The 26,450-nt window shown below is 36.5% G+C and overlaps 2 protein-coding genes across 2 annotated transcripts; both read left to right on the top strand.

Annotated features, from left to right (window-relative positions):
• The first annotated feature begins 7,550 nt into the window (after positions 1–7,550).
• LOC125474078 (diacylglycerol kinase 7-like) lies at positions 7,551–15,715 on the top strand. Its single transcript, XM_048577506.1, has 12 exons — positions 7,551–7,999; positions 8,812–8,934; positions 9,052–9,189; positions 9,269–9,354; positions 10,916–11,006; positions 11,510–11,582; positions 12,038–12,120; positions 12,502–12,572; positions 13,127–13,204; positions 13,554–13,641; positions 14,121–14,237; positions 15,247–15,715. The coding sequence occupies exons 1-12, from the start codon at positions 7,646–7,648 to the stop codon at positions 15,409–15,411; spliced, it is 1,467 nt and encodes a 488-aa protein (XP_048433463.1). The 5' UTR covers positions 7,551–7,645; the 3' UTR covers positions 15,412–15,715.
• Positions 15,716–18,467: 2,752 nt separating this feature from the next.
• LOC125474077 (small nuclear ribonucleoprotein E-like) lies at positions 18,468–21,721 on the top strand. Its single transcript, XM_048577505.1, has 6 exons — positions 18,468–18,627; positions 18,756–18,782; positions 18,898–18,960; positions 21,149–21,227; positions 21,312–21,357; positions 21,491–21,721. Exons 1-6 carry the CDS (start codon positions 18,586–18,588, stop codon positions 21,498–21,500), a joined length of 267 nt encoding a protein of 88 aa, XP_048433462.1. The 5' UTR covers positions 18,468–18,585; the 3' UTR covers positions 21,501–21,721.
• The last annotated feature ends 4,729 nt before the right edge of the window (positions 21,722–26,450 follow it).

Genomic DNA, 26,450 nt, shown 5'->3' with positions numbered 1-26,450 from the left:
ATATGGTTGCATTTGTGGGTGTACATAGTGGATTGAAAAACGGCATCATTTCTGTTGTGAGGGCCAAGCGGCTATTGAATCTGTGTAGAAGATGTACGGGTCGTCAGACATTTCGCTGATGTTTTCCCTAACAATTTACCTGGATTACCACCAAATAGAGAAGTAGAGTTCACTATTGATTTACTTCCAGGTACAGATCCTATTTCCTTAACTCCTTACCGAATGGCTCCTGCGGAGTTGAGGGAATTGGTTAATAAGGGTTTCATTCAACCTAGTGCTTTATCTTGGGGAGCTCCAGTTTTATTTGTACAAAAGAAAGACGGGACTTTAAGGTTGTGTATCGATTATCGACAGCTGAATCAGATAACGATTAAAAACCATTATATGTTGCTGTGTATATATGATTTATTTGATCAGCTTCGAGGTGTCTGCATGTTTTCAAAGATTGATTTAAGGTCGGGGTATTATCAATTAAAGATCAGAAGTGAAGATGTTCCTAAGACGGCTTTTAGGACTCGATATGGTCATTATGAGTTCCTCATAATGCCATTCAGGTTAACTAATGCACCCGCAGCTTTTATGGACCTAATGAATCGAGAATTTAGACCATACCTCGACAGGTTCGTTATTGTCTTTATTGCTGATATCTTGGTGTATTCTAAGTCTAAGGCAAAGCATACTCAACATCTCACTCTGGTTTTAAAGAAATTGAGGGAACACCAATTATATGCTAAGTTTAGCAAATGCTAGTTTTGGTTACATCAAGTGGCATTTTTGGGGCATGTAATATTAGCTTAGGGTATTCAGGTGGACCCACAAAAAGTAGCTACAGTTGAAAATTGGGAACAGCCACGAACCGTCACCGAGGTACAGAGTTTCCTCGACCTAGCAAGTTATTACAGACGGTTTGTTAAAGATTTTTTAGCCATAGCATTACCACTTAAGGGGTTGACTAGAAAAGATGCTAAATTCGAGTGGGATGATGATTGTGAGCGGAGCTTCTAACAGCTAAAGTATTGTCTCACTCACGCACCTGTTTTGGCGCTTCCAGACGATAGTGGTAATTTTCAGATTTACAGTGATGCTTCTTTGCATGGTTTAGGTTGTGTGTTAATGTAGCATGGTAGGGTGATTGCTTATGCTTCGCAACAGTTAAAGCCTCATGAGATGAATTATCCTACGTATGACCTTGGGTTGGCGGCCATTGTTTTTGCCTTGAAGATTTGGAGACATTATCTTTATGGGGTAAAGTGTAAGATTTTCTTAAATCATAAAAGCCTCCAGTACATTTTCACCCAGAAAGATCTTAACCTTCGACAACGGATATGGATAGAATTACTTAGTGATTATGATTGCACAATTGAGTATCACCTTGGTCGTGCAAATATAGTGGCAGACTCGCTTAGCAGGAAATCATGTGGCCGACTTAATGCTTTATATGATTGCCATATCCCTCTTCTCACAGAATTAAGATCCATTGGAGTGAAGTTAGGGTGGAAGATCGGGAAGAAGCTTTACTTGCTAGTTTCCAGGTCAGACTGATTTTGATCAATCGCGTGTTTAAAGCTCGAGTGGAGGATCCAGAGTCTCAGGAATTAGCAGAGGCAGTGTCATGAGGGAAAAAGAAAGATCTCAGGATTCGGGAATCTGATGGCATGTTTATGCAGGAAAAACGAATGTACATGCCGAATATTACAGAACTAAAGAAAGATATTCTTGATGAGGTGCACGTTTCGGCCTATGCAATGCATCTTGAGAGTACTAAGATGTATCACATTATTCGACCTTTCTACTACTGGCCTGGCATGAAAAGGGAGATTGTTTGTTGAATATGTGAGTTGATGTGCGATTTGTCAGCAGGTCAAAGCTGAGAGGAAGAAGCCTTTTGGGTTAATGTAGCCACTTCCCGTTCCCCAGTGGAAATGGGAAAACATTACGATGGATTTCGTGTACAAGTTTCCTCATACGCGAAATGGTTACAATGGCATTTGGGTGCTAGTGGATCGGCTTATTAAGTCAGCACACTTTATACCAGTTCGAGAAAACTATTCTTTAAGCCGACTAGCTGAGCTATTTATATCCAAGATTGTTAAGTACCACGGGGTTCCAGTTAGTATTATTTCTGATCGGAATCCTAGGTTTACTTCTAAGTTTTGGGTAGCTTTCTAGGAAACTCTTGGTTCAAGATTGCTCTATAGTACGACGTATCATCCACAGACAGACAGACAATTTGAGCGAACTATTCAAACGCTGGAAGATTTGCTAAGATCTTCTGTATTGCAGTTTGGCGACGTTTGGCATAAGTGTTTGGATTTGATGGAGTTTGCCTACAATCGGTACGTCACCTTTCGAGGCACTCTATGGTAGATCTTTTCATGCTCCTCTATGTTGGTCCTAAGTTGGTGATAGGGTGTTAATGGGCCCTGAGATTGTTGATGAGACTACCCAAAATATTCAGGTAATTAAAGCTAATCAGAAAGTGGCCCAAGATTGACAGAAGAGCTTTGCCGATAAACACGCCATTGATAGGGTGTATAAAGTTAGAGATTGGGTATTTTTGAAACTATCTCCGTGGAAAGGTGTAGTATGGTTTAGTAAGAAAGGTAAGCTAAGCCCTCGCTACATTGGACCGTACCAGATCACCGAATGAATCGGCGAAGTCGCCTATAAACTTGAGTTACCCTCAGAGCTGTCAAAAGTGCACGATGTTTTTCACATTTCTATGCTTCATCATTATATCTTTGATTTATCACACGTGATACCTCCTCAGCCATTAGAAATTAATCCAGATTTGACATATGACAAGGAGCCAGTGACGATTCTAGATTGGAAGGATAAGGTTCTTAGGAACAAAACTATGCGCATGGTGAAAGTTTTGTGGAGGAATCATTCGGTAGAAGAGGCTACTTGGGAGACGAAGGATCGTATGCGAGATTTATATCCACGTTTGTTTTATGAGTACTGATATGTTGTGTGCTAGTGTAAAGAAATTTCGGGGACAAAATTTTCTTAAGGCGGTAGGTTGTAACGACCCATCCCGAATAAATATATATTTTCTCCTCGAATGTGTGAAAATGACGAGTATGCCCTCGAGACTTAGTGACGTGGATGTACGTATATAATTTTATATTATTTTTCTCGCTAACATAATTAAATTGTACTTGACGTCACAAGCGCGTTGACGTGAGTTAGGGTTGAATCGGAGTCGTAACAAGGAAGTTACAATTTGTAATGCGTGTAAACGAGTAAGTTATGACCACATATTTGGGCTCCTACCTCCTTGGGCCCAATCAGGTTTTATTTTCTTTCTTCTTTCTGCCAATCCTGTAACCCATACACACACACACACGTGCAACCATTTTCTCTCCTCTTTTCTCGAAAATTCCTTCCGTCCGTACAGTCGAGAGCACTTACCCTTAAACTAAACCAAAACTCAACGGATCGAGCTTGATGTTTCTAGATTCTTACTCATCTCGAGCTCTAGAATCTGGTGATACCTTTTGTTTAGTGATTTGACATCGAGAATCCGAGATTCCATAAACTCCGACGAAGAGCTAAACTACTTTGATGTGATCATGGGATTTATCTAAGGATTTAAGACTCATGGTAGTCCCCATACAACTTCCTTAGCATCTTGGAACAATTTTGGAGTGGTTTAAATGTCGAGACACTTGGGTTTATCGAGTTGCAGACTTAGCCAGAATATCGAAGGATTTTCTGACCATTTTCCGTCGATTTTAGGACCTCAAAGAGGTATGGTTATATTCTCCTAGTTGAGAGCTTCGATTCCATATAAAATTTGTGAATTTTGGTGTTGAAACAAAGTAGAAACTAAGGTTTTAAGAATTTCCAGTTTCCGGTGACGTAGCGGTGACCGACGACGAATTCCGGCGAGGCACCAGAGAAGAAAGGAGCATAATCCGTCAACTTTGACGAAACATACTGACGGCTTCAGGTAAAGTTAATGGTATATGCTACTATTTAACGGAATATTCCTTAACGCCGTTAGGGTTTCCGTCCAACGTGCCAGTCACATGCCCGTGGGTGGTCGACATGTATTGCCGTGCCTTGGCTGGCGCGTGGGACATCGAAAATTTTTCTAAAAATATGGGGATGCTCGTGGTGTTGAGTTGGCCACGATGGTATATTTAAACACTCCAATTGAGCAACGTATGAGAAGTTATTACATGGTTTTGGTTATGTACTTTCAAATTAACGTTGAAATAGTTGTTTCACATATAGGTGAGACGTTTCCGGATGACGAGCGTAGCCAGGCGAGACTCGGGGGTTACGACCTTGCTATATATCAGTGAGTGGGCTTTTGGTTTTCTATATATACGTAAATATGCTTTACGTTTTCCCAGAAATTGTTTTAAATGGATTTACGATTTTAAATGTCATGTCAATTGCATTATACTTTAGAATGTACACTAGTATAGATATGCACGTTGTTGCTTGACGCTGCGGACGCTCAGGTAAGCTTCAAGTGAGTATATATTGATGATAGTGGAATGCATTGTTTGTGATTATACATAGATGCATTTAGAGCTCATTATCCTGCACCCCGGTATTAATGCTCCCACCCGTGGCCAGGGCACAGTCCTTCACGTGATGTTCACTCCCGCAACGCATGCTCACCTTAGATCCAAGTTTGGTGCACAGCCCTATCGTACAGACCACAATAGGTGGTTCCAACTCGTAGGTGACCCACGATTTATCGCACAGTCTTCACGTGATTGTAGCACTTGAGCGTGCTTGTTTACACCCAGCCCTATCGTACAGACCACAATAGGTGGTTCCGACTCGTGTGCAGGCATACCTGATGAGCTATAGGTTCAGCCTTACAGGTCACGTTAGGTGACTCTGGCTAGTATATCATTTTACATTGATTTACTTCACCTGGCTTACTTATTTCCATGCTAAGATACTTGACATGGCATATATTTGGTTTTCACTATTCTCGAGCATGATTTCTATATACGTATGTATTATTATTTTCTGGGAAATTATATGGGTTTTATGGTGAGAGGTTATTATTTTTGGAAAGAGAAATGGTTTTAAAAATTTTGTTTTTGCCCACTCACGTTTTCTATTTTGCGCCTCTCTAGGTTCTAGGTAGACTTTTGTGTTGTTGGCTTACGAGGATTCTACGGCAATTCTGACAGACTTCAAATAATGTAGGAACTTTCTTTCCTGTCTTGTATAATTAATACTTAGCCTGCTGGACTGCACTTAGGCTACCTACGCTCTGAGTACTTGTATAACTACCTTGAACACCTCTGCACACTTTTGTAGTTATCTTAGTGTAAATTAGTTAGTCTTGTTTTTTTTTTTTTTCTTACTACTCACATTTTCATTTCACTGTCACTTCCGCACTGCACACATGGCTACGTCATCACCACGTGATGGCCAGCATGCCTCGCGGTGTGTCATATATATATATATATAAACAAATGACCACTCACTGATATGTTGAAGGGTCGTAACCCCCTAGCCTCACTTGTCCGCATTCGTCCTCAGGGTATGTCTCCCCTATATGCGAAACAACTACTTTTGGTTAATTAAATAGCACATACATAAGAATCTAGGCATAACTTCTAATAGTTTGCTCAAATGGAAGGTTTGAATATATGTCCAATCCACGGCCGTACGTGTGGCCATGCGCAGGCACGTGCATGGCATTTTCAACAGAAACCCTAACGGACGTTAGGGATATTCCGTCAGAATAGATGGAATATTCCGTTAAATAGTAATGGCGTTACCTGACGCTGTCAAAATATTCCGTCAACTTTGATGGAATATTCGCCTTCTTCTCTGATTAGATTTGTCGTCCGCAGTTGCCAGCACCATCGTCTGGTTCGCCGGATTCTAGGAAAATTTTGAAACCTTTATATCTAACTCATTTCTAGACCAAAATCCACAAAATTTATATGGATTTGAAGCTCTTGAGGAGTAGAACGAGTTCATACCTCTTGAGAATCCAAAATCAAACTGCAAATGGCCTGAAAATCCTTCAAAAGATTCAGCCAAAACTCTAACTTCTCGAAATAGGTTTGTTTCGCTACAAGGCGTCCTCAAACCTTCACTGCAGACCTCAGGAAGTTGAGTAGAGGTTTCCCCACGTCCTAAAACCTTGTAATCTCACCGGGATCACGACGATACCAACTTAACCGAGTCAAAGCGTCCGCATTGGCTAGTTAAAACTCGTTCGTTCAACAATCAAGTGGTACGACTGGGTTCGTGAGGTCAAGATGAACACGATGATGGTCTTTGCAGGTTCAATCTGTGAAGATTTAAAGTATGTGTATGGTGACGGTGGCTCGGGTACGAGAAGGAAGAAGAAGATACGAGAAAGAGAGAAAGAGTCACAGGTGTCTGATTGGGCAGAGGGAAGAGAGATATATAATCTGATTGGGTTAGAGAAAATAGGAAATAAAACAATTGGTGGATAAGGATGGGCATGAGTCAAAGTTTCAAAAAGAAAAAATAAAATAAAATTTCGCACGATGATAACAAGAAAAATAATTTAAACTGAGTAAGTACATCCACGTCATTTAGTCAACTAGGGCATAATCATCACTTTACATACTCAGAGAGAAAATTATATAAAAAATACGAACAGGTCATCACAATTAAAGTTGACGGAACTTTTAATTTTAAGCTTAAATTCTAACAGACTTTACAACACTTTTTCTTCCTTTTTCTTTCTTTCTTTCTTTCTAATCACACGGGCTATATTTTGACTATTCTATCACCTCAAGGGGTATTAATTCACGTAGGCCAAATTTCAAATTTCAAATTTTTAGTGAGGTGCAGGTAGAAATTGAGGTGAATTCAAATAGGAGGTGATGTTTAAATAGGAAAAATTCTGATCGGAAAATGCAATTTGTTATTTGTGAAATTTGCATTCGAGTTTTGACTCTTTTGAGAGTTTGAGGGAATAAGATTCTTTACCCTCCTATTTTCATCTCTTTCTCTCCTCTCTTCTCACAATTTCTTTTTGTCTTTCTCTCTAAAAAATTAATACAAAATGTTGACATGACTTAATCATAACTATTTAAATAGAAGAGAAATAAATGAAAGAGAGATTAGAAGGAGAGCAAATTCTCTTTCAAATTTGAGATAGATGTCCTAACTATAGGGGCTACGGGTCTACTGTATCCAAAATTTTGTGTGTCCAATCTGATTTTGTGACATGTTTAATCTTATTATTATTGCTGCCAATATAAAATTTAAAATCGTTAATGTTTTGTAAAGTTTAATAATACGTGTCATAAAATCAGATTGGACACACAAGGCATATGAGGTAGTACACCACGTGTTATTATATAAATTATGAGAAATGTGTGTTAAAAATTTTAACTTAAAAAATAAAAATTTTCATCACTTAAATAAAAACGTACTACTCGTATTCCTTTCACGATAAAATATTTCTCGACAGATACAGCAAACCCTGGCCAACTATAGACGGCCAAGAATAGAAACTAAATAATATATTATTATTCAATAATTAAATAAAATATTGTTGAATAAAGCTGGGAGCCACGTTATTCTTCTCCCATTGGCACTCTGGAAATTCAATTACAAACGCGCTTGGTAGAGAGGTAGAGAGAGACAAAAAGCAGAGAGAAAGATAGAGGGCGAAATGGATTCTCCGTCGACGTCGACGACGCGGATCACCGCGCGATCGTCGATGATCGACTCTTTCAGGGGCTGTACCCTATCGGGTATGACGATTGACAAGGAGGAGCTCAAGAAGAAGCTCTTGATGCCGCAGTACCTCCGCTTCGCTATGCGCGATTCTATACGGTTAAAGGACCCAAGAGCCGGCGAGAGCCGCCTTCCGGGAAGTCGAGACCTCGTCGCCACTGCCGCCGTGGAAAATGTGGAGGAAACGCCGCCGGAGTCGCCCATGGTTGTGTTTATAAATCCGCGAAGCGGTGGAAGATACGGGCCTATGCTCAAGGAGAGGCTCCAATTGCTGATGGGTGAAGAACAGGTACCCTTAATTTCCTTCAAGTTAATTCGATTGGCATTGACTGCACCCTTTGAATTTTGGTTTATTTTTCGTTTTTTTTGCTAGATTGATTTATTTTTCGTTTTTCTGCCGACCCATTTGAATTTTTTGGGTTTTCTGGCGACCGATTTCAGAATTTGATTTATAATTTAATTTTCTCAGGAACTGGAAAAAAATCCATTTATGATGTATGTGTGCGTGCATGAATTTACGTGTTTGTGTCTGTTTTCCTTACTGCTTACGTAGGATTATGGGGGATTTTTGGTTAAGTATGATAATTATTGTCCTTTTTTAAAAAAGAAAAAAAATTGGTTTTTGTGTGTGTATATTTTACCTTAAGGGGTGAGTTTTTTACTTCGATAGTATGTGTAATGTTATGAACATATTGTGGTTGTTCGAAGGAAGTGAAGGATTTATCAGGTTTGTTTTAAATAAAAGGAAGCAGAGGAAAGTGGCGTTGGATTGTTTTGCAATCTTTGCCAGTTAACCTTAGTTCTGTTTGACCGATACGACTATAATGAGGTTAGAAATGCTTTGATATATCACTGAACAGGGTTGGCTAAAATGGTGCCATCATCTTCTTAATCAGGTTTTAGATTCAATTAAAATTGAATTCCCCCTTGTGATTTCACTTGTTTGTTGAATCGAGTTCAGTAGACAAAGTGGTTACTGTCTACTGAAGAAACCCTTGTGATTTCGCTTGTTTGTTGAATCGAGTTCTGTATAGGGTTTCTTCATATTTGTCTTTAATCTGTGTAAACTATTGCTTGAATTGGAAATAATTTGTCATGCAGGTTTTTGACCTCTCAGATGTGAAGCCTCATGAATTTGTTCAGTATGGGTTGGGTTGTCTAGAGTTATTGGCTGATGTTGGTGACGTTTGTGCCAAAGAGTGTCGTCAAAAGATCAGGGTTATGGTACGACATTGCGGCACGTTTATTTAAAGCTCTATTATATGATCATTCTGAGTTTAGCATCTAGTGAAATCCTACAACATTTAAGTTTGACATGTAACATTTTGGAATTTTGGGCAGGTTGCAGGGGGTGATGGTACAGTCGGTTGGGTACTTGGTTGCCTATATGAACTCAACAGACAGGGTTTGGAACCAGTTCCTCCAGTAGGAGTTATTCCACTTGGCACGGGAAATGATCTTTCCAGGAGTTTTGGTTGGGTAAGTTTTGTAATGAATTTTTAGTTTGTGGACGATTTTTCTTGCATTATTGAGCAATGGGTACACATATTTTCACCAGGGTGGTTCATTCCCTTTTGCATGGAAATCAGCCATTAAAAAAACTCTATTCAGGGCTACTGCAGGTCCAATATGCCGTTTGGATAGGTAAGCTGTATTATTAGGTAATGGTTGTATGTCTTCAATTAGAAGGCTAGTAAAATGAAGCCTTTCTCTAATCATGTCCAGTACATGATTTTGCCTAGCTAGTGACTTAGTGGTCAGTGAATTTAGAAGTTGTGTGCAGCTATTGTACTGAAATTTAATTTGGTTGAGGATCTCTAGTCCTTCACTGTGAATGTTCATACCTACAATGTAAGATTAATTTTAACTGTTTGATGTGTTTTTGAATCTTGACTTCAATCAACTCTGCATTTCATCTTTGAGTGCATTCCATATCTGTGCATGTGTGTCACTCTCATTTGCTGGTTCAGTTTTGTTAGAGAGTTGATTGCATTTGAGATGTGGGTTCCTTCTTTCCCCTCTTTTCCTTTGCAAACTATGTTGTGGTTCCAAAACATAGGGAATTGAGTTTAAATCAATCTATTGCATTCTACTTGTAGATTTTAATCCCCCTTAGTTGATCTTATTTATTGATAGTCTCCGTTGTTATGCAAACTTATAAGATGATGCTTTGTGAGTATATGAACAATAAAATAGACACGCCACACTCAAACACAAAGAATTTAGCGAGGTTTGGTGAACTTTGCCTACTCCTCATGTGATCTCTCCTGAGAAATCACCTGCACTATGGAGAATAACAACTCGGTTACAAGAACGTATTGAAAACCCTTATGCTAAACCCTGAAGCCTTGCTTTAGATCTCTCTAATACTCTTTGCTTTCTACCTTGTATTCTCTGTGCTGTTTTTGTGAATAAACAGCCCCTAACAAGCTTAGTTCATAGACTGATGGTCACGTGCCTTGCAAGTATAGGCTTCTTGAATCCTTTTAGAATAGGGAAAACTAACTTAGTTCCTAATCCTAAACTGATTGGGATTACAAAGAAAACCTATTTCCCTATTTTTATGGGAAATAACCAGTGCACATTCCTTTACTTCTTTCCCTACACCAATTGGAAACCTAAACCTGGTTGGCCTTGGTATTTTGACGAGCCAAATCGCAACATTACTAACATCCTTTAAAATGTTTTTGATTTTCTTCTTTCCTTTATTTGGCCCCTTCTAAAGGAAGAGCGCAAAGACATTTTATTCTTCTGTACATTTTATTTTTCCTAAAAGGATCTTACATAATAAATCTTTTTACCTAATGGATATTTGGTATTATTTATTGGTCACTCAGGATTTCTGTTATGGTATAGGCAAGTTTAACGTTGTGCTTGTAACTAGGTTCAGAAAGAAAGTGATGAAAAATAAAGAAATATATATGAAGCTTATGGTAAGGTTCCTTTTGGTTTGCAAATATTGTTATAATGAATAATGAGAACCTACATAGTTTCTCAAATGTCTATTGAGTTTCATTTGTTATTCTCTCTCCCTCTCTAGTTTAATATGATATGGCCCATTATTTTGTGCATTTCTTGTATGTATATATTTTGGGATAAGGCATCATTATTAACCAACTCTGATGGTATTTAACAGTAACACTATTTTAGTTCTGGTTTGTTCCAGCCAGCAGTTTTATTTATATTTGCTTTTCTTATGGTGCAGTTGGCATATTGTGCTGTCAATGCCAGCCGGTACAGAAATGGAGCCACCCCATTCTTTGAAGCTTACTGAAGAATGCGCTCTTGATGAGACTGTAAGTCTAGTTACTCTTGACGAGCTACTCTTATTGGGTAACCTTTTGAATTCTTAATTTCTACAAGTAATAGTTTTATTCAGATGTCAAATACTGTGAAAATACGTGTTCTTATTTTTGAGTTACTTTACTGGGTAAAATGAATGTTTATGTTGCTCAATTCTTGTGAACTGATGACATTATCTTTTCTAAATAAGATAATCTATTGGAAACTAAAAAAAAACTCTTTCTGGCAAAGCAATTTATAATATTATTTTGAAAAATTGAATATTAAGTTCTGATGAAAGGCGGCCTTCATATCTCCATCATCACTTTTACCTCTTTTTCTCTTTGTGTAATCTTTATATCGTTAACTTCTTTGCACTCAATGAATCTTTATACGATTAAATTTTATTCTAATTTCTTAAGTTTCTGACCTGACAAGCTTACTAGAATCACCTACATCACATGCCAAAGGATACCATGATTTTATACCATATGTTTGACACATTTTATTACCGCAGGGTTTGGAAAAAGGGGATTTGCCTGAGAAATCTACTTGCCACGAAGGAGTGTTTTATAATTACTTCAGCATAGGTATGTTGACTTCATTGGTTTAGGGTTTTATTAGAACACATATTCTAAAGGGTGTTCGTACTAAGCATTTTAGTAGAATGTTAAACTAGAATTATCATTGTATTGAACGCATATACTCTTGTGTTCATGCCATGTTTTTTTCTTTTCCAGTAAGGAATTTCACTTCTAGAGATCACCCTATTGTATTCACAATGGATTTAGTTGGGTAGAGTTGCATATTCTACATATATTGTTCGGGTGTCAAGATGTCCCTTGCGTCTATATCTTTGAACAAATTTCTAGATGTCTTGAGTAAAGAATGTTTTACATCTAAATCTAGGCCTGTTCCCTAAACCCCTTTACTTCTGTTTGCAAAGATATTCTTATCAGAGAAAGATGATTTTTACAATAAAAATATGTTTATTAGGTTATTGTTCTCCTTTACATGATCCTGTTTTCGTCATTTGGTTATACAGGAATGGATGCCCAAGTTGCTTATGGATTCCACCATTTACGAAACGAAAAACCGTATCTTGCACAAGGTCCAATTTCAAATAAGGTCTGGTTGAATGTCTTTTTTCTTTTATATATGATTTGAATATCCATTGGGGTGCAGTTTTATCAATGATTTAATTTGCATGGCATTGTCGGAATATTAGAGTTGAGAACACTGTCCATTTAAGCAATGTGTATAATATTTTCCTTTTTGAACAGAAGAAAACATTGTTAGAAGCTTGTCTGCCTTTTTTTTTTTTCTTCTTATAAGAATGCTAGGAATATTATAATGTGAATTGCACGTTTTCATTCATTTTTACATCCAATCGAATCTTTGTATTAAATGATGAACCAAAGAATATTAATCTGTTTTTTGTTAATGAAATGCGGCTTTATTTGATAATGAACAGGCTTTATATTTTGACTGATCTATGTGTTATTGCAGTTGGTTTACTCAGGTTATAGTTGCACTCAAGGTTGGTTCTTCACACCTTGCACTAGTGATCCTGGTTTAAGGTTTGATATCTTTAAACTGAAGCAGTATTTATTTGCTTTGACGGTTGCTCTTGTTGTTATTTTTTATGCTAACAATTATCTACATTGATTAAAAGAGATTTCTCTTTTGATTTGACTCTAATTTCTTTTTTATTTTCTAATATGACTTTATTAAAATTGGATTTTGTTTTAGGTTCACTTGTAGTTCTGCTTCCTGTTGAAAGAACATAAAAAAGTTGTCCCATAATTGAGAATTATACATCCTTGAGTTTGTGCAGGAGGGTAAATGCAAACCCCTCCCCTTAAAAAAAAAAAAAAATGTTTTCACGCCAGAGGGGAGCAGTGTGCTATGCAATCTACGGTTCTGGACAATTTTTTGCCTTATTCATTGTGTTTGCATCCTGTTTTGTTCTTTTGTTGAATCACATAAGCAGCAAGAGTGTAAATTATCAATTCTACATGTGGAGGCTAACTTTTACATGCAGAGGCTAATTTTTACATAATGTAAAATTATCCAATAGTTTTAGTGCTCTCTGCCTCTTCTGATGTGTATCCAATTATTTTTCTGGTTGTAGGGGGCTAAAGAACATCTTAAGGATGCATGTCAAAAAGGTAAATTGCTCAGAGTGGGAGCAGATTTCAGTGCCTTCAAGGTACACTTTTTTGTTTCTTAAATCTTTTAGGGGTACAGTTCTGGAACATAGTTTTCTTTGCACATATAGTAGCTCTTGGTAATCTCTTTGGTTTTTCTAAGCATGCCACTTTTTCTTTTTCACCTTTTTATTTTAAACAAGTCATGTATCACTTGAACCCAGGAAAAGTATACTATATATCACTCGTAGTCATCTATATCTGTCCACATGTGCGTATTTGTTCCTTTATTTTTTATTTTTCCCTGAACGTAGAATAATTTAGAATAAAATGCTTGCAGACATGGAGTACTTTGAGCAAATTTTGTCCGTTATTTGCAATAGCTTATGTTGTTATTTTATCTTCTTTCAGCGTACGGGCAATTGTTGCTCTAAATCTTCATAACTATGGGAGTGGAAGAAATCCGTGGGGTAATCTGAAGCCAGAGTACTTGGAAAAGGTATTATATAGTTTATATACGAAATTGTGTGGTGTTTGCCCACAGCATTATGTATATATACACTTCAGCAATGAGCTGAGTAATAACTTAAGCCTTGAATAATATCTAACAGTGGCTAACTAGTCATAGCAAATCTAGTCAAACAGTTTTGACTACGAGCTAGCGGACTCTGTTGTACTAGGATAGGCTTTCAACACAAACATGTTTTGTTTTGTTGTTTGTGTTTTAAAGGTGTGAACTTTACTTGTGCAAATTTGTGTCTTGCATTTGTATTTTGTTAAATGCCGGGAAGTCTAGTTCATGTTTGTATACAAGTTACTTGGTTTTCATTAATTTTGTTTACACCGGATATATGTTAGTAGAATTTAAAGTTTTGATTATTATGCAACTTTTATTCAGTGTGCTCATTAAATCATGCTTATCGAGTGACTGCTGAGTTCCAAGCTAATAATAGTTATCTTAAAACTTTATTGTTTCAGAGAGGCTTCGTGGAGGCCCATGCTGATGATGGCCTTCTTGAAATTTTTGGCCTGAAACAAGGATGGCATGCATCTTTTGTAATGGTGGAACTCATCTCTGCAAAACACATTGCTCAGGTACAGCAACAGTGTCTTTCTTCATCCTATCATGTCAAGTTTTTACTCTTTAGCATGCAAAAAGTTTATGCGTTTTAGCATTTTCTTTTTTTTTTTTTTGAACGATGTTATCTACACTAAGGGAGGAGGAGGGGTTGAGCTAAGGCTCACAATGGGCTAGCAATAATGTAGTTTAAATTTACCTTTGGCGATAATCGAACCTAAGACCTCAAAGTGAAGAGGAATACCAATAGACCGTTGGTACTAAGTGGCGCGTTTTAGCATATTAATAGCACCAGAATATTATTGTAAAAATATATGAATTTTTTGTGATGCGTTTTTGAACTATTGAATAATGACATTTGCTTTAGTGTTATCTTCTGCGGATTAAATTTTCTTCTACCTAATGAATTTATAGGTGATGCATGAAATTTTAGTCGAATATACCCCTGTGATGCAGGAAAATATTGATTCGTCTCATGAGCTTGCCTAAAAAACAAGATTATGATGCAAGTTGTTTATTTCGTTGTGTACATGCATATAGAGGGTTTACTTGAGCGAGAAAAAAAAAAAAAAAAAAAGGAAAAAGAAATAAAATAGTTGCAAGTGTGTATTTGTCCTAGTTGGGAATGCTGCAGCTGTTTCCTCTGGGTCACAGCAACGAGAGATCAAAAAATATATCAATTGTCTAAAGAACTTCAAAATGCAGGACAAAACGTGTGACAGATAAGGAATTTCCATCTAATAAGCCCTGCACCATGATTGTACCACACTAACAATATAGTTTTTTTGATGCAGGACTTATTAGATTGAATTTCCTTATCTGTCACACGTTTTGTGTTGCATTTTGAAGTTCTTTAGACAATTCTCGAGATATATATATATATATATATATATATCTCTTTGTGAAGTAGTTGTACCTCTGGTTTTGCATGTTCCTTTCTGCAGATTGATTGCCATTGTAGATTTTCAATGCTCTATACTGTACACATGCATCATGATATGAACTTAAAAACTTGTTGGTGATTAGGCGGCTGCAATTCGGTTGGAAGTTAGAGGTGGGGAATGGAGAAATGCATATATGCAGATGGATGGGGAACCATGGAAGCAGCCAATGCACGAGGAGTATTCAACGTTGGTGGAAATTACGAGGGTTCCGTTTCAGTCACTGATGATTCATGGAGACAATCACTGAGATGATTAAGGAAGAAGACTCAGCTCTTCTAAAGCTGGGCTTGTACTTGGGTTGGGTGCGATCCTCACCTGAGAGTTTGTAAATTGTAATTTATTGGTATATGATTCTCTATTGCGGGTCGAAATCTTCGTCAGTTTTTCTGTTCAGCTGCGATATAAGTAGTTTACATTATCTAGTGGGGATTAGTGGGTCAAAACGTTGTTAAGCGAAAAATGTGTTGTGTAGGATTCCTCTGTTGTTGTTATGACTTATAGATTTCACATTTTTTCTGGTTTCGGTTAATATATTTCTGTTTTGATGGGCATTTAAACAGTGTTTAAAATTTCTTAGATATGATCGATATTTCCATGAAAATATTCAAAAAATCAGAGAAAGATATGGAAATGGGGGGTTGAAGTCTAAACTTCACCTTATATCGGAGAAACTCTTAAGTTTAAGCCAAAATCGACAAATATCGTCCATATTTTTTACAAATCTATTAAGTACCAGAAAAACTCTTTATTTTTTGTTCAAACCAATGCTTGACAATTTCTAAAGTTTCATTTTAAACTTCCATCATTTCCATCAAAGGCAACTGATATCGATATTTGATATTTTCGTCGATAATTCCACAAATTCGCATATCAATATTTCTAACGATATCAATATTTTAAGAGGAAAAATAATAAAAAGAACTTTAAAAGTTTTAGTTTTAATAAAAAAAAAAAACCATGTTATAAGTTTTGTTTCATGATTAGTACAAGGCCCATATTAAACTAGTTCAACTAAAAATGGCCCAACTATAATAAATTATGATTTGTCGATTTTACCCCTAACTTTTTTAGGTTGAGTTTCAGATTTTCGTTGTTAATAAAGTTCATCGTTGTTTTGCAGACCTTCTTCTTTTTCTTTGAAACAAAAATATAGATCCTCATGCTACTTAATTTATATTAGGAAGTATTATTGGCACTCTAAAAATCTCATTCTACACTCCTCACAAGTGTATTTTTCTTTCTAAATATAGAAAGTTTGGAGTGTAGAATGAGAATTTTGGAGTACCAATAACAATTCCCTTTATATTTTGTATTATTTCGTTGAAATGTGATCGTTGTTATTATTCATAGTGTATTGAGATACTGTTTTTAAATTTTTCTTCGTCAGTGGAGTTCATCGTTTGTTTCTCAAGAAAATAAATTTGAGATCTGCATGCTATTCAATAATAACGACGAGTCACTGTTTTTGAACTGTAAAAATAAACTGTCTCTGGATTTTAAGTAACACTGTTTCTGGAATCTAAGTTACTATTTCTAGAATCTAAGTCACTGTTTCTGAAACCTAAGTTACTGTTTCTGGAATCTAAGTTACTGTTTATGGATCCAAATGAAATAGACACATTGTTTCTTAAATGTAAGATATAAAAGAAATAGTGAAATTTATTGCATTTGGATTCAAAGCAAATTAAGCATCATGTTTCTTAAATATAATCAACTTATGCACGAAAGAAAAGAAATAGTCAAAGGTTAAAACATAGACTGTTTCTGGAATTTAAGTCACTGTTTCTAGATTTTGGTTATTTTCTTTCCAGATACAATGTTTGTTTGTGCACAAACAAAATGAACACTGTATTTGATTTTTTTTTTCTAGAAACAATGTTATGTTTTTGGTTCTCCAGAAACAGTTTTATGTTTTGGTTCTTTTTTCTGCCTAGTTCAACAGTGTTAAGGGATGAATGACTCAACAAATTGCACCAAGTGGGAAACCAAGAAAATAGAAATTTCAAGTCCAACCTCGCAATTCTGGGAGTCGAAACAATTTCATGCTAAAAAAGTCAACAAACAAAGCCCAGTTAATAGGTAGAAGAAAAAGTCCTCTATAATAAAGGAGCTATTGTCCTCTGTAGATTGCATCCATCCTATGATTCTACAATCCAACCCCTTAATGAAGTATCCCACATTTCTTCTTCCAAATTCCAAATTTCAAATCCTGCGTGCTTGGTTTGGGCGATGAGCCTCTAGAATCTCCGCCATGGCCAAACCCAAAGCTCCGAGGTGAACGATCGACTCCCACACCGTCAAACCCATTAACAAAACCGTCAGAAAAAGTCAACAAACAAACCCTGCAGTGCTTGAAGCTTTAGACGTAAGGGAGTTGATGTCCAAACCAACATGGTTGTCATCAGGATCCTGGAACTCTTGATTTTCGAAGACATCAAACTCGACACCGAAGATGTTGTTGTTGGGATCGCCGTTGTTGGAGAAGTTGAAAAAACCCAAGTGCTGCGCGAAGCTTGCACCGCTTAAGCTAGAGAAGGGTGAGAAGAGGATGGTTTTTTATTAAACTTTGAGCCCTTTTGGTTAAATAACATTTTGGGATGATTTTTGGTTAAATATTTGTTGGCCTAAGCCCTTTTCATTAAAGCTCCCTATTTAAAACACTGTTTAAATGTAAATTGAGGGGTATGTATTTTGTTCTTCCATTTCTTAAGTCATATTCTCATACCCTTCGTTCCCCTTTGCTCAAAGCTTTCCAAACCTTAAGCTTCTCGCTTTTTTCAAAAGAGAGATTTTCACATCTTTTTCAGCTTCTCACGCACTCCTCGTTACCTTTTCCTCTCGGATTGAAGAAATCAAACTCAAACAACGAATAAGATTAAATAGAAGTTTGTGAGAAGTTAAAAATAATGTGTTTATCATTTCTCGTTATTTTATGAGCTCGGTTGAGAGTGTTTTTAAAATGACTAAAAGTGCTTTTGGGGAAAATATTTTTAGAACCAATCTTTAGTAAAAATACAAGTAAATCTTAGAAAAGCTTTTAAATTGTATTGTGGAAGAAGCACATAAGTGGTGCTTCTTCCATAAAGCACTTCAAGTGCTTTTAAAACTCAAACCCATTTTTATTAAAACGTTTTCAATTATTGTAAAAACATTTCCAAATAAGCTATATTTCTCCAGACCTCATGTTTATTGCCTATGAAAAAAGAAATGGGCTTGACTTTTGGACTTGTAATATAAGGCTGTTGGCAAAAGTGCTTATGAAAAATATTGAGATTTCAATATAAAGGGCGGGTCGGTCATTAGACTGCCGACTCTCTGTTATTAGTAGCAAATACTCGGCACTCGCTAGGGTTTCAATTTCAGAAGTCCCCCGTCCACTAAAACTCTTTCTCAACCCTAAGCCCCAACGAATTTCGCAGCCATGGCGAGCGCTAAAGTCCAGAGGATTATGACCCAACCCATTGTACGTTTCCATCTTCACCTTCCCTTTCTCTGGTTTGTTCTACGTTTTTGTGGTTTTTTTAATAATTCACTGACAAATTTTCTTCTTTTTTCAATTTTTTATTTTGAATTTCGGGGGTTTCGCTGCAGAACTTGATTTTCAGGTTCCTTCAAAGTGTAAGTCATCTCTTCCACTCTAATTTGTTGATTTTTTCATCTGGGTTTCTTTGAAAGTTCGCCTCTTGGGGGTTTTGACTTTTTATTTCTACTTTTTGGAAAATTTCTGTTGCAGAAAGCTCGCATCCAGATTTGGCTCTTTGAGCAGAAGGACCTCAGGATTGAAGGCCGAATTATTGTAAGTTTGTTTTTTATTTTTATTTTTTCCGCAAACAAAATTTCAATTAGGCTTAACTTTGGTTTTATAGTTTTTTCTGTTGACGTTGCTGCACTCGTCATGACCTCTTTATCTTTGATTTTCGGCATATGGATAATTTTTAACTGCTCCAGTTGCGAATTCATGTCTTGTTCTTCCATATGATATGTTTCAGTGAATTTTTTTTTAATTTCAGTAATAGTTGTGGTCAATTTAACTGTTTCATTGAGTTGTTCTGATTGTTGTCCCTTTCGGATATGTTTTTTTTATTTCAATTTCTTATTTGCTCATAATTTAGTATGTGCTGTAATTGATAATATTGTACATTTGAGTTGGTAAATATTTGGGGTTTTTTCAGTCATATTAATTTTAAAGACATAATTATCTCCTATGATGGGGGAGGCTCCGGGCCCGAAGAAACAAAATTTTAAAGACATAATTTGGGGGAGAGGGTGCATTGTGAGTGACTAAATTATGCATTTAATATAACTGAGTTAAACATCTATATATATCACGATTATTTGTTAGATGATATATCTTAGGAGTACTGCAGGGTCTTTTTAGGAGTCATTTGTATTTTGTGTAATGAAGGTGCAGAAGTAAGATCTTCTGTGGCAAACCATTATTGTGCTCGAGTAAAACATAATTTTTCGGATTTTGGAGATTACTAGTTTTCCACATATTCTATTTATCATTGAACAGTTAGTCTCAGTTTGTAAAACATGTTTCCCTTGTTGAGACATGCTTTTATGCTGTACTGGTAAGGACTTTGGCAGGACTCACCATAATAATATTATGGAGTCCTTGTTTGAAGCTGCAACCGTACTTTTGGGGAACCATTACAGCTTCAATTTATTTTTTTTATTTTTTTAACTATGTTAAGCATCAAAATATTTTGTCTACAATATAGATCATAAGATAGTACTACAGGGAATAGATTTCTATAGCGCTGTTAGCATCAGCTGCTAGCACCACCGCTCACACACTCAATATTAAGACGAAAAGTGGCATGTAGTTTTTCTCTTTAAAAAAATGAGTTTTACTTGGCCAACTTAAAACCCTTACTGTTATAGTTATTTACATACTGCCATTCTCATCCTCCCTTCTTCCTTTCCTCCCACTGCCCCATTACCTGTTGCCTCATTCTCAACATCTCCACCTTCTTCCACTGTTGCCCTCGTCCACTCCCTTTGTCTTCCTTGTCTGACAAACCCTAAATTAATATGCATTGGTTTTAGCTTTCAAATTGAAAACATTTAGCCTTCTTTTGACTTTGTTTATGGGTCTGAACAGATTAACCAGCCCAAGATATTCCTATTTACATACATAGAAGAACAGGAAATTTGGAAGCCAGGCCAATAATATTCTTTTTTCTGTTCTTTAACTTTCTCAGTCGCCAAACATAACCAAGGAGGAAGACAACGGGTTGGGGTTGAAGGGATTTGGAGGAATAGAAATACTGACCAAAATTTATTAAAAGGCAAAAAGAAAATTGCACATTAAGGGAAGAGAAAAGGGAGGGGTCCGAGTGGAGGTGTTGAGAATGTGGAGCGGAGACCACAGGGAAACAAGCCGGTGGGACGAAAGGGGGATAGGATGGACAATGGCAGTGTGTAAATAACTGTAACAGAAGGGGCTTCAAGTTGCTGAGTTATGTTCAATTTTTAAAGAGCAATACCACATGCCACGTGCCGCCTTAATATTGACAGAGTGAGTGAGCGATGTTGCTAGTAGCTGGTGCTTCATTGCTCTAGACTTCTAAGTCTTGATTTCATATAGGGCCGTTGGTACTTTTCCTATTTCTATTTTGTACTAACACCTTCATATAAGAGCGCGTTGGCAATAATATGGTTGCAGAAATGTATAGAATAGCTGGAGCTGTGTTTTAGCTATTGATAATTCAACTTGATTTATGCTCTTTTGAATTTTAATTGATCCAAATTGACGAAATTAATCATACATGTCCTCAAGTTGTGGGTCTAAAGTGTTTGAAATGTAATTGATCCAAATTGATGAAATTAATTATACATGTCTTCAACTTGACTGCCATAATTGAGAAGGCGACATAGAAATGTATGAATTTTCGTTCTCATACATGCATATTCTCAGCGTATATTATGCTATCTGACCAGATTGTCTTTCTTTCGTTGGTGGTGATCTGTATTTACAGGGTTTTGATGAGTACATGAATTTGGTTCTGGATGAAGCTGAAGAAGTCAGCATCAAGAAAAAGACCAGAAAGTCATTAGGTGAGTCTCTTCGTCTTGTGATCTTCTGCTACTTTGTTCTTCTGCAGTCTCTAAATTATTTCTGTTTTCTTTTAATCTTTTCAGGAAGGATTCTTCTCAAAGGAGATAACATTACTCTGATGATGAGCACGTAAGTTGAATCTGTGTGTTTGCATTAAGATACATATCTTGCCCTCTCTCTCTACCCGTGTATACAAATTTATTAATGTACATATCACCATCCCTCCTCCCCTATTGTCTAATAATTTGTTTTCAAATCCCAGGGGGAAATGATGGCCAACGCTGCAAGGGCTTAAAATGAAGGTTACAGTGCTTTTTGAATGCGATGGGGGCCGAGCGATTTTAGATTTACTGCTGTTGTAAGACGTGTATTTGGATCAGTAGTGGTATGTATTAGTATTTGCAAGTGGTATCATTAAACCTTGCGTATTGATTGCTGACCTCTATTTTTACCATGCCGAATTGTTTATGCTTAGAGCTTACATTTGATTGCACTTGTTAGCCTATTTTCATTAAACCTTGTGTATTGATTGCTGGGGGGATATGGGTAATGCCTACATCTTTGAGTAACCGCTTTAAACGGGAAACAAGTCGTTTGTATTTGTCTTCCCTGCTTGACGCAAATCAAGGTTGGTTGTGTTGAAAAAACGAAAGAAACTGAAGGTTCCGTTATTGCATCAACTAGACTCTTGAATGAAACATTTGTTTTCGTTTGCTTATTCTTATTAGTCGGGGCCGATATTCTTGTTTGCTTTGTTTTTAATGGATTTTGATGTCCAGATCATTTCCTTACTGTTCGTTTCATGCTTTGAATTGTTTGTTCAATTAAGGTTGTCATTTTTGCTGTATTGACACAAGGTTGATGGGTTGTTTCTTTTCCTGTCTAGTCTAGTTGGAGAACAACCTTTCCTCTTTTTTACTCATGTTTCTACTTTTGAAACCAATGGATAATATGATGCATTTGATAATTGATACGACGCGAGAGCGAACGTGCGGCCTGGTGCGATTGGTTAAAAATGGTCAAATTATTTGTCCATTGTTAATTAAATTGAGGATATTTATGATTATTTTGGTCTTTATTTATCAAGAATTTTCACAAAATGATTAAAATGAGTGATGGTGAACAAATTTAGGGACAATTCTCTATCGATTTCAAATCTTAGGAATCAAATTGCGGAGTTTGCCAATTTCAGGGATCATTTTGGCTAAAAAGCTGTTTCATTAAGTTGTTTAAATCTTAAGAATTAAAATGAGGAGTTATGTCAATCTTATAAATCATTTTGGCTAAAAAAACCGTTTCATTGAGCCGGCTGGAGGTGGAGGGATAAAGTGCCCTTTGTGGGGCGATTAAGCCCTCCAATCCCATTAGCAATAATAATAACCAGGATGCCGTCTTTGGTTTAGTGGAATTCGGTTTCTACATTGTTGGAACAAATCCTTCAAATTCCTAGTTGGTTGTTTTTGGTTTTCGCGCTCAAGCTTGTATTCTCACAGGTGTTGAGATCGAGCGAGCTTAAAAACTTCAAACTCAATATTGAGCTCAAGTTGTTTCAACTTATTTATTACCCTAATAGGATTGCAGTCAAAGGTTGAAAGCAAGCCAATTTTGTATCGATGAGGAGATTATTATTTAACAGAGGCGTAGCTATAGTAATTATTTCTGACTAAGTTCTATCTATAAAAAGTAGTACAATAATAGTGGAAAAAAAAAAAGAAACATCTCGTCTTAAATAGCTAGTTCATATACGTATGGTTGGAAAAATACGTAGAAGAGTCAATTTGAAGGTCTTGGTGACAATTATCACTACGTGGGGGCAAGTTTTTTAAGACAAGACTGACCTTTCAAATTGAAGATAGTCAATCTATTAAGGAAAACAAAAAAACCAGAATTCAATCTCAAAAATGACATTTCATTCCAAGCAAACTTCGTGAAAATAATCTAGTTTGAGCTAGCTGTCTCATGAAAAAAGAGCTGCTCATGAGTTTTACAAACTGAAATACTAATGTTTAAGATCAACTTGTTTCCTATGAGGTCAAACGTAGGCTAGGCTTGTTTTTTTTTTTCCAAACTTTGACGATTTAAACACAAACTGAACCTAGTGCAAACTTTAACTGTTTCAAGCCGATTTACAACACTCCAGAGTTCAAATTTCTTGAAACAAGTTCGTTGGCTTGGAAGAAAAAAACAAGAAATGACGATAAATTTGAAATAAGGTATCAAAAGTCTCTTGGCTATTAACAGAGATTGGTACTAAAAGTGGAGTCGTGTTGTTTAAGGAAACTGATGAGTAAGAAAATACGGTGGACGTTTACCCAAAAAAAAAAAAAAACAAACCGGTGGACGTTGATGGCTGAGCTAAAACCTTCCACAAGGAAAATTCCCACCATTGTTAAGCAAATCCTTTTACTTGTGGTTGATATAGCAACCATACAACTTAGTTTAATGTTACTTTGTAGAAATCTTACCTACTAAAATAACTGGCTCAAATTCTCCTTGCACTATAATCTAATTTTCTGACACTTAATACTACGGTCTAGTGATTTATCTCTTCACTTGTAAATGAGAGGTTTTAGGTTTGATACTCGTCAAAGGCAAATTTGAATCACATTATTACTAGCCCATTGTGAAGTTGAGCTTACCCCCTTTCCCTCTTAGTGTAGATAAATATTGTTTGTTAAAAAAAATTAAAAAAAAACCCAATTTTCTCAATTACCAAACAAAAGCAAAAGAGCTAGTATTCCTCTTCACTTGTAAGTGACAGATATTGCTAGCCCATTGTAAAGTTGAGCTTACTCCCTTCCTTCTTAATATAGATAATAACGTTTGTTAAAAAAAGAAATAAAATAAAATATAAAAACAACCCAATTTTCTCTGGAACCAAACAAAAGCAAAAGAAAAGAACAGTTATCCTCTGGCTAGGGCTCCAGGGGCACTAGGTTTAAAGGGGCCCTAGAGGAAAAGAGGAAGTGGGATATAACTTTGTTGGGATTGGGCCAGGGTGTGGGATGAAAGCGACAGATTGTAGCCCATGGGCCGTGGTGCACCTTACGTCGTATAGCTACCAATCTGGTGCCATGTGTCTACCCTTCAGGAAGCAAAGTGCTGTGGATACCTTTGTCTTTTTAAGTCACTAGGGTTGCTGGTTACTGACTCATCCTCCACGAAATGTATGTCACATCTAAAATCTAACCACTCCCTTCCTCTTCCACTCTACTACAAATGCAATTCAAGGATTTCTAGATTTGTGTTTCCCCTTCAACATTCTAATTCATTTGGATAATGAGGAAAACCTCCACCATATATTTTCTCTTTCGAGTACAAACAAGGGTTTAAAGTAAATTCTAAATGTAGAAATTGATTATTTTTTAATCTAAGTTCTTGAAATTCATTTAAGTAGCTGGGTGGCTCAGAAAATGAATTAGACTTAGATTAGGTCAAAAGATTAAGCTTTTTGTGAATGACCAACGTTGAATTCCATGAATGACCAATACTGATATTCTTAGTATATATACATCATCAATATCAATATACCAAGAGTATTCTGAATATTTCTTGATGCACGCGTATATGTATACCATGATTATATTGATGTTCATGATGAGTTAAAACACATACTTATTTGATACGTATGATTTGTTACCGACTCATTGCATAGATTTTGAGTTTTTACCTAAAATATATTGTACGTACTCGATAGAGGATAAGTTCCATAGATTTCTCCATGTTACCCAGAAAGAAAGCAAGATGAGACACCAGGATCTTAGAGACTCGTAGACAACAAGAGGTTACCATAGTGCAGCCACCTCAGACACATATTTCAGGGTTCTGATGCTACCTTATCATATTCGAAGCAAGATGGGTAAAGTGCTGTCCTACTTGTACCTTGCCTACCTTATAAGCACCTCCTATTGGTTTTTCCACGAACCAACTCACAAAGCCTAGCCACTAATTAGTTTAATAAAACAATTCATCGTTTGGTACATCTTATCTTGGATCTTGATTAGTTTATAGCTCGCCAATAGGAGTAAGAAATTTGTTAATCAAGACTTGGTGAGGAAGGGAGTTGACAACCATTTTCAAGTAAATATATAATTACAAGAGCAGAAGGAGTAAGTGGGATTGGGCGACACATTGTCATGTGAAGTAAGAACATTATTTCAAATCGATGATTTTGACATGGCCATGGCGTTAGGTCGACGTAATATGCTGCAAATGATTCTTGGACGAAAGTATAAAGAGTGGGAGGCCACCATTATCATGCATAAGTAGTGCCCTTTGGTTGATTTTAACTATTCTTCTTCTGATTGCACTGTTGGATATCACTCTCCAAATCACTCCACTCCATTAATTGGATATATATGTGGATATGTAGGATGCACCAAAATCGACTTTGCAAGCACGTACACACACTTAACAAGTTTGTAAGGCTCCTAACTTTGGTAATACTGCACTTATCGACTCTAATGTTAGAGTTCGACTCATACAATTAGAGAGAAATATCATTTGGTGTGTACGGTTGTACCTTAGTGGTTGTTGGAGCCTGCTGCTTCATCTTTATACTCTTGATTTGTTTGCCTTGTTTGGTTTTTAGTGTAGATCAACTTTTGTTCCTTTTAATCTCTTTAGAGGGTCAAAAGGCATAAGGAAATCAATATATAGGGGCATTTGGACCACATCATAACCTTTACTTGACCAAGATGTTCTGGTGTCAGGTATAACAAAAGCTGGCCTGCTCGATCCAACACCATATGCATCTCTCTTATAACTAAATCATTGCCTTAAAGTAAATATAGCGAGTCAGATCACGTTGTAAGCAAAATCAAGTTTACCTGATAAATAAAAATTTGTTAACTGATGTCATCATTTAACTCCTTTCATGGTCCGTCCGTTCCTTTCCGCCGCATGATGATTTAGGCAATTACCTAGCTCTCATTCCCTACAATGACAATGACAGTCACTAATAGATCTCATTGCATAGATCGATATTAACACTCAGTTAATCATATTTGATTAGTTATAGATGAAGGAATTGGGGTTCCACCATAAAACTAATTGGTAATATAGGAAATAGTCAAACCTATTATAAGCCCTTGCAAGGTTTCTCTATTTACCTATATGAGATTTTTTTTTACCTTCATATCCTCACACCCCTCCTCATGTGTTGCGATTTTTAGGCAAACACAGACAACTTGAATTGGATGGTGTGGAGCACATGCGACCGT

This window comes from the organism of the source record quoted next, unplaced genomic scaffold (genome assembly GCF_019419815.1).
Source record: "Pyrus x bretschneideri cultivar Hongxiangsu unplaced genomic scaffold, Pyrus_bretschneideri_v1 Contig119, whole genome shotgun sequence".
In the NCBI taxonomy this organism is placed as follows: Eukaryota; Viridiplantae; Streptophyta; class Magnoliopsida; order Rosales; family Rosaceae; genus Pyrus; species Pyrus x bretschneideri.
The sequence above is the reverse complement of the archived record's forward strand: the minus strand, read 5'-3'. Positions and strand labels throughout refer to the sequence as shown.